This window comes from Hydra vulgaris, chromosome 03 (genome assembly GCF_038396675.1).
Source record: "Hydra vulgaris chromosome 03, alternate assembly HydraT2T_AEP".
Taxonomy (NCBI): domain Eukaryota; kingdom Metazoa; phylum Cnidaria; class Hydrozoa; order Anthoathecata; family Hydridae; genus Hydra; species Hydra vulgaris.
The window spans coordinates 36491781-36510438 of NC_088922.1; the positions used below are offsets into that span (position 1 = coordinate 36491781).

General features: G+C 27.6%; 1 protein-coding gene across 2 annotated transcripts in view; it reads right to left on the minus strand.

Annotated features, from left to right (window-relative positions):
• Positions 1-610: 610 nt before the first annotated feature.
• Positions 611-18658, minus strand: part of LOC100197975 (mitogen-activated protein kinase kinase kinase 7) — a 50409-nt gene continuing 32361 nt past the window's right edge. For both annotated transcript variants that reach the window (XM_065793087.1, XM_065793088.1), the window contains 6 exons: positions 13577-13643; positions 13351-13476; positions 7379-7485; positions 7185-7240; positions 1792-1840; positions 611-905 (listed from right to left, as the gene is read on the minus strand). In XM_065793087.1, coding sequence (XP_065649159.1) covers positions 807-905; positions 1792-1840; positions 7185-7240; positions 7379-7485; positions 13351-13476; positions 13577-13643 — 504 coding nt within the window. In that variant the 3' untranslated portion in view covers positions 611-806. The remainder of the gene's footprint in view (positions 906-1791; positions 1841-7184; positions 7241-7378; positions 7486-13350; positions 13477-13576; positions 13644-18658) is intronic.

An 18658-nucleotide genomic window follows, 5' to 3' on the forward strand; every position in this document is an offset into this window, starting at 1 on the left:
AAAAGAATATATACAGTTTTAAATTTGTATTGGTTTAAGCTACTTTGTAATTCAGTGTATATATATTTAGAAATATATGCACATCTTTTTTAAAAAAGTTTTAAATAATGCCGTGCTTAAGAATAAAATTTTATTATCAATTTCTTTTGATTTTTTATCCTACTAAAAAATCAAAAGAAATTTGATATACTTTATTGTATATTGATACACTAGTATTGGAGTGAATATACGAATATTCTTTATTAAAGCATAATTTTGAATCTAACGGATATTAGTCTGTGATAGTTGCAAAATTTAAGGCAAAATGAATAAATTGTTTTTTTGAACTTTTGGCTGTGCAAACACTTTTAGAAAATAAAGGTTTTTGGTGTATTTTGGCGGAAACTTTAAATGCAATTTTCTCCTGCAGAAGTAATAAAAAGATTTTAATTTTTCTTTAAAGTGATTCCTATTACCTATAGAATCACCCTTCCAAGGGATTTTTTGGGTCATTTCCGAAGAGGTTAAGACCCCTTTTTGGACAACTGCGCAGTCATTTTTTAACTTATATCTTAACTGATATAGTTTAATAGTTACTAAAGTGATATAGCAAAGATCAGGAAATAAACAATTTGAGGTTGTTTTTTTGGGTATTCACTTTTACACAATGTACAAAATTTATCATGCATTTCATCTTAAGTGCATTATTTACAGTTTATTAAAACTAACATTTGTTTATTAAAAATATCCTTTGTCGAATTTTTGAATTTTGGATTTTTTTTATTTTGAAATTTCGCATTTTCGAAAGTAAAGAAAGAAGGATTTAATCATCGCACATTAGGATCCATTAAAAACATTCTAGCGAATTTAGCACGTTCATTTTCTAACAATGGTTTTATCATCTTGTGCATATCCAACAAATGTTGCTAAAATAAAATAAAAAATGTAAGTAATAGGGTAGAGCGGAGCATATAGGGACAGTGAAGGAAAAGTGGGACATTTATGCCTGAAGCCTAATATCCTAGCTAAATTAATTTTTTTACAAAATACTTTTTGATAAACTTTTTTAAATTATTGTATTTTTTTATTGTAAAAAAAAAAAAAAACTTTAGAAGTACCAAAAATGCATTAAAAGTGCCAAAATGCATTAGTAAGTTCTTATTTTACCAGAAAATAGTAAATGTTTTGTATGTGGTTTGTGGTGGAGTGATGCCAGAAACAAAGATGATGGGTTTAGGTCTAATATCCGTATATTTTGGACAAAACCAAATTGTTGTTTAATAGTTTCAGAACATTTTTTGTGTGATTATGTGATCCTTAATATTTTAAATGATAATTTTAATTAATCTTAAAATTAATATTGACCAATTTATTACAGATACCAGTTTTTCCTACTTATTTTTTAGAATACTTTCTTAAGTTTGTTTGTAATGTCTGAACATGTTTAAAAGGTAGATAATTTGCATTTTTTCGTTTTTAAAGCTCTACAATCAAATAACTGCTACTCTTTAACTGTTCCGTTTTTCCCCACCCACTCACCCACACCCACTTGCAAAATATGAATTTGTTACTCTAGAGTTTTGTTACTTTGGTTGCCGTAGCTTATGTCTAGAAATTGTTTTTTTTTTAATTTTTTTTATATGAACTTTAAGAAATTTATAAAAAAATTGCGTTACTTATGAATAGTTTATCCGCATTTGTTTCTTAAAAGTCCCTATATGCCCCTAAAGAGTTATAATATAGCTTTATTATACCTTCTTGATGCCCCGCTTTACTCTTAAAAAGCAAGTTAAACAAAGAAAAAAGTCTAACCCTGGTTTTTTGAGCTGAAATGAAGTCGGCCATATTTTGCAAATCTTCTCTAAAAAAAAGAAAAAGTTTGATTAGTTTAATTAAAATTTTTAATTTTGAACAAATTATGCTAATTATGCTAAAACTTATTTGTAATTTGATATTTTAACTTAATTCTTACAGCCAGTGCCGTGGCTAGTGGGTCGGACGCCCTTCCCAATTATTTTGCAATAACTTTATTAAACGCCTTTAATGTATCTTGCAAAACATATTTAATACACGAAACTAGCATCTTTCAGAACATATTTGAAAACATTTCTTTCAATATTTGGATTTAAATGAGCCATACTCAAAAACGTCCATAATCATTAAACATCATTTTTCTCATATGCCTAATTTTTTAATAAAATGGGAGCCTGGATCGCACTTATTAGTGTTATGGTTATAAAAGAACAGATGCATTGATGAAATTTTTTTTTTTTACCTACCTTAATTTCAACAGTGCAATGCTTCCAAAACCAATATTTTATGTTGCCTTCACATTTTATAAAATTCACCTTTAAAATTAATATCAAGTTTTATTATGAAAAGGAAAGGGATTCTTTTTAAATTTTGCGATATGCAGTCACGAATATTTTTTAGATTATCACTTCATAAATACATTATATTATGATGATTGTCACTCGACATCAAAAAAAAAGTTTTGCGATTATCGATAACTCAGATATGAGAAAAAAAAACAAAAAATTTAAATGGAAATCCAAACACAAACTGATTTTATTAGCAGTGATTTAGTTGGTCTTTACAAACGAGGTTTAATATATTATATATAACTATTATATTATATAATATATTTATTATATATATACACAGTAGCGTACAAAAGTTTAGAAACACATACTTTTTTTCAGTTTTTAACGCATAACTTTACACAAACTTTCTCAAACAACCTGAAAAGGCTTCCGTGCAAAAGTTTAGAAACAGTATAATAACCCGCAATTATATCAAGTTTTTGTAAACAAAAGCATTATAAAAGGTCAAATTTTTTCTGAAATTTATTATTTGAATTAACTTGAGATATTTCAAAAGCAATAAAGTATAACTAATTGAGAAATTATTTGCAAAAACTATTTGAAAAATTATTTGCGCAAAACTATTGAAAGCAAGCTTCGCTCTGGAAGACCTAAAGTTACAACTGAAAAGGCTGATAGATTATTAGTAAGGTTTTGCAAGAATAATCCTCGCATGACTGCTGTCGAACTTAATTCAATTATGCATCAGTTTCATGGCACAAACTGTAGCGTTGATACAACTAAACGTCGATTACGACAAAATAATCTGTATGGTCGCCGTCCAGTTAAGAAACCTCTTATATCTGCGAGAAATTTAAGAACCAGAATAAAATTTGCGAGAGATCATCTCAGTTGGACAGTTAATGATTGGTCAAAAGTCCTTTTCTCCGATATATCAAAGTTTATGCTATTCAGTAGGGACGGAACTAGATATGTCATACGTCCAATAGGAGACAGATTCAATCCAAAATATCAGTTACCTACTGTTAAACATGGAGGAGGAAATGTTATGGTTTGGGGGTGTTTTAGTCGAGACAACCTGGGTCCCATTCATCGCATAGAAGGTATTATGGACCAGAGAGTTTATTTAGACATAATGACGAACATTATGCTGCCCCATGCAAAGGACAAAATGAATCGCAATTGGATTTTTCAACAAGATAATGACCCAAAGCATTGTGCCAGATATGTTAAGGAATATTTTCAATTAAAAAAAGTCAACGTTCTTGAATGGCCTTCACAGAGCCCAGATCTCAATTCCATTGAGCATCTTTGGGAGTACATTGACAGGCAATTAGTTGGTAGAAAACCAACCAACAAAGACAATTTATTTGGTTTGATTAAAGAATGTTGGTATAATATTCCTTAGGATGCTCTCATTAATTTAGTTGATTAAATGCCTCGTCACTGTGATGCTGTTTCAAAGGCAAATGGATATGCCACCAAATACTAACTTTTTTATTGAAACTATTTTATTAAAAAATTGTAAATTTTGAAAGTTTTAGTAAATATTTCAGCTTTATAGAAATAAATAATAATCCAAATTCAGCTGTTTCTAAACTTTTGCAAGGAAACCTTTTCAAAAAAACAATAAAAATTAATTGACCGGTGAGTTTTAAAAATTTTGTGAAATGAATTTTGAATTGTTATAATACAGAGCACATTCGGTAAAAATTTCAGGTTATTTGATAAAGTTTGTGAAAAGTTATGCATAAAAAACTGAAAAAAAGTATGTGTTTCTAAACTTTTGCATGTTACTGTATATATATATATATATATATATATATATATATATATATATATATATATATATATATATATATATATATAATATATATATATATATATATAATATAGTATATAATATGTATATATATATAATATGTATATATATATAATTTAGTATATATAATATAGTATGTATATATATATATATATATATATATATATATATATATATATATATATATATATATATATATATATATATATATATATATATATATATATATATATATATATATATATATATATATATATATATATATATATATATATACCTAATATATAAACTGATAATCAATGCAAAGAATTAAAATACAAAACATGAACTAGAATTTTTGCTTGAAAAAAAGATTGGTGATAAAGTTAGACATAAAAAGTTAAAAAAAATCGAAAGCAGAATTTAGAAAAAACTAAAAATGCGAAAATCAGTTGGCGAGCCAGATTTTAAAAAAGGATCAAATTTTTAATCTTAAATAAAAGTTATTATTGCCATAAATTCATGGCTTTCTTTACTCAAAAGAGTAAAAAAAAATGACTTCACTGAGTAGTTTTCTGGTCTAATTTTGCCCCATAATCACTTGAGTAGTATCTTAACCTGGTAAAACTAGTAAAAATTATTGTGGAGATGAAAAAGAAAAATTTTCTGTTTGTTGGTAAAGGTCTTTCCAAAAAAATATAAACAGATTGATTCAGATCATTTTGAGTTGAATCAAGATCTTTGAATAAAAGATAATCAATCTTTTGTTAATCATGTGTAGACAAGTCAATACTTTACACAAGTTGTAAAGTGCCAAAGTTGTTGCTTGGAACCAAGGAGCTTATATTTGTCTGTTATTCCATCTTGATTTATTTCAGCAATTCCAATAGCACATACTATATACAGACTCAAGACTACAAGAAGATTTTCATAATCATAAGTTTCAAATTTTTTTCCTGTCGCTTTGGATAAAGTGTGAGAAAATTTTACCAGTAAGTTAAAAACTCAGATATTACTGTAGGGTTTGTTTTTCACTTCAGTTTAATCCCAGTTAGACGACAGAATGAGAAGAATCTGATTCATCTATTTTGAATCAAAAGTCATGCTTCAGAAGCATTCAGTTGTATATAAAGAATCTTGTATTGCTGTTGAAAAAAGCCTTGCACATTCTGATAGGGTAGTTTTTCGAAGCCATAAGGAATTATTGATTATTATTGCTTTTAAAAAAAATGGACTAAAGCAGGTAGAATGAATGGAAGAAAAGGATTTGAAACAAACCAGAATCTCAATTCCATATACTATCAAAGTGGCTATCATTTCAGTATATAACCAGCTGGTGCAATACGTGTCACTAAGCAGAAATAAGATTTTACTTACATTTCGATTTTAAATAAATAGCAATAATAGATCATCTTACAACTGAAAGTGTCCTATGATCAACAGCATAGCGAATTTTGGTCTTAAGCAAGCAAAGAAGGTTTTCAAAGTATTCTGGACTGAAATCTCGTAACTTAAGTTGAATTCTCCTTTTCAGGTGGTTAGGATTTTTTGCTTTGAAATCATTGGAATAGACTCTCTGTTTTAGGTGAGTCCAAAATGTCTTAATGGGCCTTAATTGTGGTACATTTGGTGGATTATCATCCTTAGAAACATAGGTTATATAAAACTTCTTATAAGTTTCAATTGTTAGCTTTGCATAATGACAGTTTGCATTATCAGGCCAAAGTATATATTTTATATTTTTGTGATGCGAATTGATGAAGGAAACAAATCTTTTCAATGCATTCTTTAGAATATATTTTTGCATCAATAGCATTATTCTTAATTGCAAAGAAAGGCTTTGATTTACCAAATCTACTGATTGCAATCCATACTTAAACTTTTGCTTGAAACTTTGATTTAAACTTGTATCTAATATTATTTTCAGTTTTGTCTTTATCATGACTATAAAAGTCATCATTTCCTAGTGTGTTTTGGCTGCTCGATGTAAAATAGGAACCGTCATCCATGATAATTTTTAACAGTCGCTGTTTTTGTTTAATTATTTGAATTTCAGAACTTTCTGGTGCTTTCTTTCTTTTGAAATATTTAAGACCATGCATGTTAAAAATTTTATAAACATAACTTCTATGAATGCCATATTTTAATGCAAGTTTTCTCTGGGTGATTCGAACTTTATTTTCAGCCTTGTGAATGAGTGAAGTAATTTTTCTTATGTCCATATTGTATGGTTTTCTGCTACTTCCTGACTTTTTTTTAAGGTCAATATTGTCATCAACTCTTTTAATAATATTATAAATTGTTCGCCTTGCAATTTTCATTTGCATAAAATGATGCTCTGTAAATGATTTTCCTTTGTCTATGTTATTTAAATAGAAGTTTCCAATAAGCTTTCGTTTGTCGCTTTCTTTAATTCCAACCATTTTATATAATTTTAATTGCCAAAATCAGTATCAGATTATGAAATAAAAATGTCTAGTGAATATACTTAACTTCAAACTGCAGAAACATTCGAATTTGTTTGCGAGTTTTGAACGTTCAAATTTTTGCAAATTTTTAGTAGCCTTATGCTAAATTGAATTTAAACACTTATTTAACATTGAAAACATAAGATTGAAAAGTGTAAACATTACAAAATTATTAAGTCACTTTTTTTGTACATTTATTCAACATTTACCTCAGTTTAGTTTACAAAAATAAATTAGTACTACAAATAATAATAAAAAAGTTTCAAAGACTCAAATGTTTTTGAGGCTGAAAAAATAATTGTGTCAAACACCATGCTAAGATTGATAAAAACATCAAAACTTAATTTTAACAAAACTTTAAAAAATAAATGATCGATAGAGTTGTTTGTTTTAAACTCAATTTTTTTATTATAAATTTTTATCTGAAAATAAATATATTCATTTTTAGATTAACAGATTTAACGGATTATATATAGTCTTTTGTAAATAATGCATTCTAGTTTACAAAACATTTACAACAGTTTTAATTCTTTGCATATCTAATAGTTTTTTTGAACCAATCAATTTTATAAATAAAACTTAAAAAGCAAACAGAAAAAAATAGTTTCTTACCTTTTTTGTTTAAGAAGCTCTATATTTCTTTGTATACATAGGTACTTTTCCAATTGCTAACAAATTAAAAAAATTATTTCTTAAAATATATGTTTATATATATAATATATATATATATATATATATATATATATATATATATATATATATATATATATATATATATATATATAGCTTTTACAAATAAGTTATACTTCCATGTAATTCTTATATATTTGGATAGATTCTGGATCTTGCAATGGCTTCATTGGCATCAAATCAGGTGGAATCAAAATAAATTGGATTTGACTAGGACCCAAATCTAGGAAACATTATAATGAAAATAAAACAAATGGAAAAAAAAATCGAAAAAAGAAAAAGAAACCTTAATTAGAGGTTAATTATTTAATCAGAGGTTAATTATTATGTTAATTATTAAATATAGATTAGCACTGAAAATAAAAACAGTTAATTTTAGTGCTAATCTATATTTATATAAAAAAATGAAGTTAAATGTTAAAGGTTAATTGAAGTAGTATACCATTTTTTACAGGAAAAAGATGTTTTTTTAAATAGTGTGTAGGATTTTGAGCTGCATTATACAAATCAAATAAGTTTGTTTTTAGTTTTTTAAACTCTATTTCTCATGTAATTCACCTCCCCTAGGCCGAGAAGGCCGCTACAGCCAAGGAGGCTACTTAATTGTGGGAACAATCCTCTCTTAACTCTATAACTCTGAAACACAAACCCTGACGAACTTCAGGCCTGATGAACTGGCTGCTGAGTGGAAAAATAAGTTAGTGCTGGGCACTACCAGAGACATGGTGGGGATTGAACTTGGAATTCCTTGCTTATGAAACAAACTCTCTACCACTACGTCATTACCACATTAACTACTGCAAGATAATTAACAGACAGGGAGGCCACACTTTTTTTGTCTGAAAAAATTAGGATAATTTAGGATAATTTAGGAGATTTTTAAAGCTTTTTAAGGAGATTTATCGGGAAATTTGAAAAAAAAAGGATAAAAATTTTAGGAGATTTTAGGAGGATTTCAAAAATAAAGTGGCACTAAAAAATTTTCATTTTATTTAAAATTGTAAAAATGCCTAGCTAAGATAATTAAGATAAAATTAGGACCTAAACAAATTTAAAATAATCTAATATCTCTACACATACAAAAATATTAATTTGAAACAAATCGATTTTATACTTGCATTATAAATTTATCAAACTTAACATTGTACTAAATAGATTACTTAATGACTAAGCAACAAAAACTAAATAATCAAAAATCATTAAAATACACAGCTAATTTCAAAAACTAAACTTTATATTTTATATTATACTTTATATTTATATTATATTTTATATATATAAAGAAATAATCAAATCAGAAAAATAAATCAATTGAAAAAGTTAAACATCCAAATCTAAATCTCAGCCTTCTTGTCAATAAGTACTTTTTTTACTGCTGTAATTTTTTCAAGTAAATCCTGCTTTTCAGAGGCAACTCTCTTTAACGCATTAGATTCTAAATTTGTTGACTTAATTTCTATCAATGACTTCTGCTTTTCCGCTTGCAATGCATACTCATCTGCATCATATCTGAGCTGAAGTATGGTACCTTCAAGGTATAACTAGCAATCTCTTTATTAAAATTTTTCGGTTTAATATCACGGTAAGTTTTTAAGGCCTTCAGGGACTTCTCTTTTTGACTGCTAAAGTAAAGTTTTCGTGCATCCTTAACATGTCCCATAAGTTTAGTTGTCATAGCTAATTGGGAGGATTTTATATTTTCACTGCACATGTGGTCTTGTACAATTCTTTGTGCAACAAGAGTATCAATTAGCATATTATTATCTAGAAGTTGGTCGTTTATACTAAATCCACGCTCTACTTGTGCTTGGCCATGAGACAATATTAGTAACCATTGGTTAATTTTTATTAAGTCCTTGAATCTTGAAGCATCTGTATATTGAACCAAAAAAGAATCCAATCTATCACTTTCTTTTTTGAACCCAATAAATTTCTCCTTGTTCACTTTCACAACAGTAGTTAAAAATTGTGAATACTGCAATTTGGCTTGATCAGCAGCTGAAGGTGATACCTTTTTATAAGCAACTAATTTCAGCAACAACTTGTCAAAATAAAGTTCACACATCTCATGAGATTCCACCATGTACAAAGGTGATAAACATAATAAGTATCTGGCAAAACATGAGTTTAGCGCACTTCTTCCAACCATATTTTTGCACATTGTAACTAAAAACTATTGATCTTCTGTTTTAAAATTATATATTTGTGCATCAGTAACTTTTTTTCTAGATTTTAGTTGCTGCAACTCATATTTTATTCCAAACCCAAGATCAATATTTGCAACCAACACTTGATTTTTGACATCACTGATATCAACTTTTAATAATTTAAAAGTTGTAGATGCTTCAGACAAAACTTCTTTTTTGATAAATTTTGATAAAAATATTCTTAATAAATTCTCAAGTGTTTCCACAAGAAAAGGTGTCATAGGATTACGGTTTGGAAAACTAACAATAAAGAATTTAACAATTTTGCAGTTTCCTTAAAAAATTGTAACTTTATTGGGACTAACACATCTTTATAGCATGAAAAAAGGTATTCATAACTAGTATTTTGCCCAGGCTTACATTGACCAGGCTGCTTGCTTTTCGGTAAATTTTTCCAAAAGTCAATAATCACAATAATCTTGGGCCATATTTGCATCGCTCTCTTTGCTACTTTCTCATTTTCAATCCAACAATGGCAACAGAACTGTAGAGCATAGTCTGAAGACTGAGCTTGAGTAAGATTTTCGAAATCAGCACAACGGGAAGGGCTCTCATGGAATATCTTATACAATGAAGACAGCAATTTGTTCAATTTCCATCCTGAAGCATTTGCACCATTCTTGAATGAACAGTGCATTGTGTGAAGGCCGCATGATCCAATTGATACTGACTGAGTTCACTTTCACTTCTCTTAGCATTCAAATTAGAGAGGAAAGACATGTTAACATTTGGACCATCCATGGAAACCTGGAGCATTTTATCTTCTTTTAAACAACTCATACATTTACGGAAATTTTTCATGATATCAACAGCAGCAGCTTTTCCCAAGAATTCAGAGTTGAAATACCTTGTTTTTACCATCTCTAATGAGGAGTCCCAATACCTAACATGCAAATCCATCTGGCTCTTCTTGACCACTTGATTGTAAGATTTATCAAATTGGCAAACAAACTTATCAAGCTCTGATAATGTCTTACATAAAATTTTCTTAAAATATGGTGCAATTCCAAAGCACACCAGATAAGTGCACTTTGTTTTCCGTCAAGAAAATTGTTTAGCTATTTGACTATCACTAAACATTGCAGTAAATAATTCAGATTTGTTTGCACTTGATCGAAAAGAATGTTTTGAAAGCACAACATCAACTGCCCACATTATCTCTGCTTTCTTTGCTAACTGTGACTCTGCAACAAATACAATAGAAGTTTGCTGTGGACATAGTGCCACTTTTGGGGTAGCTGGTGGTTCTACAACAGTTTTTAATGCATATTTATCAAAAACAGGCATATGTTGTTTATGTTTGTTACCATTAGCATGTTTTTCCAATGCTTTTGTACCCAGACCTGCAACAGATATAACTTTCAAACATACCTTACATTTTACCAAATACAAATTGTTGCGACATTTTTGTCCCCATTGTTTATAATTATTGTCATTTAACCAATGATCTTGGAATTTAGTTTTATATTTGACTGACATTTTCTATTTTAAAAATACAAAAATATTAAGTTTAACTTAATAAAATAAAAATATGAATTAAAATAGTTTCAATTCCAAGAATTGCCACTGACAGAAATAAGAAAAAAGTAGAGCTAGAAATTAGAATAAAAAAAGAATCCTTTGAAAATATAAAAACTTATGTACCCTGTATTAAACACTAACATTTTTGGCACATTATGGCAGTGTAAAGTTAAAAAAAATAACAGAACACAACATTTTTTATAATAAACAGATAAAAAAATTAAATAACATTTTTTCATAATATATAAAATTTATTCATACATGATAAATAAATAAATAAAATGAATATGTGAAAAAACTAAATTTTGTGAATAGCCAAAGCATGCTATAAAAACTTTTTAAAACAAATGCTGTTAAATATTATCCATGTTACCATATTAAATTTATAACATTAAACAAATATAACTTAAGTGTACACAGTGTACACTTTTGGCGCAACTTGTGGCTCAATGACCGTTTGTATTTCTTTTATCAATCACAGGCATACATCGTTTATATTTTCATTCGTTAACGTGTATTTTCATTGTATTTGTACCTAGATCTGCAACAGACATAAACTTCAAGCACATATAACATATAACATTCAAAAATATATGTTTTTTTCATTAACATGTATTTTCAATGTGTTTGTATCCAGATCTGCAACAGATAAAACCTTTAAACATACAGCAATCATCTAGGTCATATATAAAAAATTCAGAATACAATTTGCAAAAAATATTGTTAAACAATGCAGAATAATTTATTTTATAAATTTAGAATTCAGCTGGTGACTTTCTCAATTTTATGATTTACAATTTTATGTATTACAAAATTATATTTTAGAAAAAAACTTTCGGCAAAAAGGAGTAGTTAAAAGAAAGATATCCGTAAATAAAAAATCATCAAATATACCTAATATAATATCATAATACTTAACCAATTTTTTTATAATTATTGTCTTTTAACCACTCTTAAAATTTAGCTTTATATTTGACTGACATTTTCTATACTGAAAGAGCAAATTATTTTAGGTCAACTTAATCAAAATAAAATTTTAATAAAAATAATTTTGATGTTCAGAACTTTGACAGAAATAAGAAAAGAAAACTTAAATTTTAATAGAACAAAATTTTTAAATTATTAAAATATAACAAAAGTATTGAATATACATTTGAGTAACTTAATTTCTCTTAGCATACAACAATACTAACTCCAAGTCTGAACCATTTCATTAACTTTATTGTTGATTGGCAGATAATAGTTTATGCATTATACTCAGGAAAAATAAATTAGGAGAATTTAGGAGTATTTGAGAAAATCATCTATACTTTAGGAGAAATTGGGTCTTTTTAGGATGTTTTTCAAATATTAGGACATTTTAGGATTTTTTAGGAGGCGTGGCCACCCTGAAAGAACACTTATTTAAAAAAGTATTTAATGATAACAATTAAAAAAAAACAACCAATAATATCAATTAAATAAAAGCAATTTATGAAAATATTTGTTTAAATGGTGGGAGTGTACATGCCAGTGAGCCACTGCACAAATTGCTTATATTCCACCTATCTGAATAGAGATATATATGCAGTATACAGTATCGTCTAGACCACTTAAGCACTAACCTTTGCACAAACATTTTTTTTGATTTAAAAATAACATATGGCACAAGATGATTACCAGCAGTATTAACAAAATTTCTAAGTGTATAACTAATTTTTATCATTGTTACCAACCAAACTCAATGGTTGTTAACACCACAGCAAACTATGACATAGTTTGATAAAAAAAGCATTTCTGTTGATTAAGATAAACAACACATTGTGTTGTTTGTCTTGATCAATGTATATAGAAATTCATTGCTTAGTTAGACAATTAATTAGCAAAAGCGCCATTTATAAAGTTAATTATTTCAACACTATAGCTCACTATTTTTACTTTTAACTCATTTTGTAAAAAATAAGACAAAAAATTTTATAGAACAATATGTTTTAAATTCACTGATAAAAAATTTCACTTCTAAGAACTTTATGCCCATTTTTCAAAAAAAGAAAAAAAATCTTTTGGCGGCCAAAAATTTACCAACTCAAATACCAATAAAAAAAATTGTTATTTTTTATTAAAATTTTATATCTTAAACAAGATAAAGTTTCTGATGCAAAAAAAAATGTATACAAAAAACTTCTTTAATAATTAATTAAGAGTTAAAGAAAAATCATAATTATGTCATATTAATGTCATAACTAATTCACTTTATTCTCTATTTTATTTGATCCCATTTTATTTTATAATGTGTAGAAAAGGTATACAAAAAAAATAAATACTAAATATTAAAAACTAATAAAAATAATTGGAAAAAATTTCTTTAAATATGTCCTTACTCTTTGTAGATAAAGTTTCTGATATTATTTGAGAATCAAAGTTTCCTGGATAATTTGAATAAATTCTTTTTGAAATGTGAACTTCATTAGTCTTGCTAGGTATTGATGTCTTTGTTTCACTATCAACTTTAAAAAAAAATGATGAGTGAAGTTTGTAAATACTTTTTTTTAAAATAACATATTTTTTGTTAAATAAAAACAACTCATCATTTTCAAAATTTTGTACCCGAAGAAGATTGATTGTTAGCTAGCTGTCCGAAATCCATCAAAGGTAATGTTCCGCCTGATACATACTAAAATAAAATCACGATAATAAAATATATAAAAAACTGTCCTGATTAAAGTTAGCATTTAAAAAATTAAAATGCTTTAATCGGTTTGATATATACTTGTCTCTTGAACATTTAACAGATTCCTAATATTATCAAACAAAAGTTGTTCCCTCAACAAAGTCAATGACACCAAATTATAATTTATTATAATTTGGTTTAATTTAAAAAATGAAATTAAAATTACAAAAACAATTATTTTATAAAAATTGTTGCTTCAGGTTTTTACTTTAGATTTTATTGATTAAATTTTTTTTAAGCTAAATATGAAAAAAACAAGTTTTTTTGTTTAGAATACAAACTTTTACATAATTACGCCATTTAAAAATAAATTTCTTTTTTTTCCCTTTATTTTAAAATCCATACTTTAGGCGCTTTGTTTATTTTTGTTTTATTTTAGAATTTTATTTGGACACTTCTTCAGACAAAGAAAAAAGAAAAGCTTTTTTTTTCTTGACAAACTAAATTTCTTTATATGAGAACAAAGGGTTAATATTCATCAATCAATAACAACAATATTGAAATAACTACTAACAGTAATAGAGCGAGTTAAAATTCACCAGCCACTGCAAACCCTAAGCTATCATAAAAAGCTCTAAGCTATCATAAAAGGGAGATCACATTCAAGATCAGCTGTTTTAAGTAATCAAAAAGTGATAACTTTTTGTTAAGACTAGATTAATTAGTTATATCATTAGCAAATAAAGCCACTTTAAAGATAAGATTTTCATAAAGAATATGAATACAGTTAAGGCACAATAAAAACCAAAAATGGAGTGTTTTGGTACCAAAGAAGTACTTGAACGGAGTGTTTCTCCAGAGTTTTTGAAAATCAGATCCACAGACACCATTTTTCAGCAAACAGAAAAATAAGATTCATTTAAAAACTTCCAAAAATTGTTAAATAGTTTACAGAATATTGAAAGGTGTTCTGGAGATAACTTTTGTAAGACTGACAGGAATATTATTGGAACCACAGAATATTGAAGAGTGTTCTGAAGATCACTTTTGTAAGACTTTGACAGGAATGTTGTTGGGACCACAAGCTGTAGAAGAGTTTAAGAGAGAATTAACTTTAGCAACCACGCAAACATTCTGTAGTGGAATTTCAGAGGACCTATATAAACATTATAAGCAATCCACTGTAGGTTTGCTTATCGGTTACTTAGTGGACCAAAAATGGCTAGTTGATGACTAGACACTATTAACATGTTGGAAAATTACAGAACAGTTATTTATAGCGGATGCCGCTAATGATCTACTAAGTAACAGATGAGCAGCAAACTCCAATGAACCGCTAAAAATGCCTATATATATCCACTGCAAATCCACTAAAATAATTTTTGCTGGTAATATAGTGATTTGGATATAGTGATTTGGAGTGTTTTGGATGACTAACAATGACTCTGTCTGTTTCTCTGGAATGTTTTGGATGAAAAGATTTGTGACTTTTGTAAAGCAAGTAAAAAATTTTTTCAAGTAATTTAATTTATAAAAACTTTATTTAGGAATCATTAAGTGCTAGATTCCTATTCCTTGGGTCCCTTATTATTCCTGCATAACATCAAGCAAAACCAAAATGCATAACATTTACCAAACAATCTAATGTAATCAAATCAAAATAAAAGTAAATTATAGTTTCTACATGTTAGTAAATATTACTTTTATTATTATTATTTTTTTAAATTTGTATTTTTTCTATCAGTGGGATTAGCTGGAACACACTACCTATAGCCTCAACTGCTGGAAAAAACTGCAGCAATTTTCAGAATTAGCAAAAATGTATGTATAAACATCAAAATCAGAAATGAACTTTCATAAAAATTTGTTACTTTACACAATTCAAGAAAACTCAAAGCAAAAAATGCAATAGCGTTGCTACTCATCAATAACATTGATATTGAAATTGATGTTACTGCTATTCATGTTATTGCTATTGGTATTATAAACATTAATAAATCCAGTTTTGTTTTGGTTAGAATTCACAAGTTATTGCAAAACATACAGCCACAAGCTGTCACAAAAAGGAGACCATTCAATATCGGCTAAAAATTGGAACCATATATACAGTTTTTCGGCTGACAAAACAAAATTCAATTAAGTTCATTCTTTTTGTCAGACTTAATATTTCTAAGCTTTAGTTCTTCAGTCCGACAAACCAAACTTTTGTGTTGTCTTGTGTAATTCAAGAAAACTCAAGACAATAGTGTTGAAAAAAACATGTAGAATGTAATAACGTTAAAAAAAAGTGTATATCAATAACAAAGTTATCCTCTGATAACTTTATTATTGATAAATTAAGTTATCCTCTAACAACAACAACAAAAATCAGAAAATGATTAAGAAAGAATAGTAATAACTATGATGTAGAAATGGAGGCAGTCTAAATTAGAGTTGTTTGTCGTAAACAAAAACTTACAAAAATTTCGCATTTTTATCTTTCCTATTTCAAGTTGGTATTGCGGAACTATTTCAAGCGGTACTTGCGCAAATTCATCTTCCGTATTGCATTATACGAAAAAAAAAAAAAAATTTTATTCCGTAATAACCCTTTACAAAAAGGAACTTGCAAAACAAATCATTTCGAAAGAATACTTGCAAAACAGTTCCTTTCGGAAGGAGCATTTCAGAACGTGCGCTTACGGAATAAACTCAAAAGCATTCATTAAATTGTTATACAAAAAAATGTTATTATTTATTATTTAAATAAAATGTTGTTAAATAATTCTTCAATAGCTTTTACATATCTATATATATTTATATATATATATATATAACTCCTAACTGGTTGCCAGAAAGTTTTGTTGACAAAAAGTAAAAACTAAAATACAAGACCGGAATTTTCTTTTGTTACTTGATAGACTGCCTGCGCCAACCAAACCCTCAGTCGATGTAGCAGCACTCCCTTGCAAGTCAGGCTATAAGATAGTCAATGTAGCAACACTCCGTTGCGAATCAAGCTATTTGTCAGTCGATGTGGCAGCACTCTGTTGCGAGTCAGGCTATTTGTCAGTCGATGTAGCAACACTTTGTTTCGAGTCAGGCTATAAGATAGTCAATGTAGCAACACTCCGTGGATGATTTACAGTAAAAAAAATAAAAATAAAAACATTTTATTAAAAAAAATAAAAATAAAAACATTTTATTAAAAAAAATAAAAATAAAAACATTGTTTATATTATTAAAAACATTCAGAATGTTTTAAAAACATTCAGAATGTTTTAAAAACATTCAGAATGTTTTAAAAACATTCAGAATGTTTTTAAAAACATTCTGGTCAACTAAATTTGCGCTTTTGCGGTTTTTTAAAAAAACGAATAATTTGTATTTAAATTAATGGTTTTTACTTTCTGACAACACACAAATGTTAGACGAAAATCAAAAGTAATTAAAAGTGAGGTATTTGTTGGCATAAGAACCATTTTTTTCCTTCCGTACTCCCAAATGCAACAATCTATATATATATATATATATATACATATATATATATATATATATACATATATACATATATATACATAGATCGTATACACACATAGTGCATATATATATATATATATACATATACACATATATATATATATATATATATATATATATATATATATATATATATATATAGATCTATAGTTTGTTGGCTTTGGGAAGAGCGGAAGGAAAAAAGTGATTCTTACGCCAACATATACGTCACTTTTAATTACTTTTAACTTTCGTCCAACATTTCCGTGTTGGACGAAAGTAAAAACCATTAATTTAATTACAAATTAATCGTTTTTTAAAAAAACCACAAAAACGCAAATTTAATTGACCAGAATGTTTTAAAAACATTGTGAATGTTTTTAACAATATAAACAATGTTTTTATTTTATTTTTTTTAATAAAATGTTTTTATTTTTATTTTTTTTAATAAAATGTTTTTATTTTTATTTTTTTTACTGAAAATCATGCGCGGAGTGTTGCTACATCGACTATCTTATAGCCTGACTCGCAAGGGAGTGCTGCTACATCGACTGACAAATAGCCTGACTCGCAAGGGAGTGCTGCTACATCGACTGACAAATAGCCTGACTCGCAAGGGAGTGCTGCTACATCGACTGACAAATAGCCTGACCCGCAAGGGAGTGCTGCTACATCGACTGAGGGTTTGGTTAGGGCAGGCAGTCTATCATTATTAAAAAAAAAAAATTCCGGTCTTGCATTTTAATTTTTACTTTTTGTCAACAAAATATCGAAAAAACTTTCGGACAACATCTAAGGGTTGTATATATACACACATATATATATACATATATATATATATATATATATATATATAATATATATATATATATATATATATATATATATATATATATATATATATATATATATATATATATATATATATACAGTGACCTAGAAAGGTTAATAAAGTGAGAAGGAGGGGGATGCTAAAACAGAAATTGAGGGGGCCTAACGCAGCTAAAATTTAAAAAAAACTGAAACTTTGAGTTAGTTTTGAGGGAAAGGAAAACGCTCCCTCCGCAACATTTCTCTTTGCCAGTGTTTATATATATATTTATATTTATCAAGTACCGACTTTGGTTTACTTCCGACTTTCGGTTGTTTATTGCCTTTGGTTTAGCAGAAATGGAGGTTTACTATTTATCTACTCATATATAAAAACTTAGTTAAATATTTGATTCCATTACAAGGTTTAATTGAACTAAAAGTGTTAATTGGCCATTGTCATTTCATACTGAATCTTGCAATTAATTTATCACTACCTTTCAAACTAACTACAGCTCTGAAACTTTCAGCGCTTGTATAGCCCTGGTGAGCTTCTATGTTAAAATTGTTTCCAGGGACAAAGACCTGGGGAAGGGTTGCATTGTATGTGCCCGCTTTTTTACAGCAAAACTTTGCATCTAAATTTTTACTGCTCTCCAAAATAGCTAGAGCTTTAAAACTTTCAGCAGTTGTAGGGTCCCAATAACGTT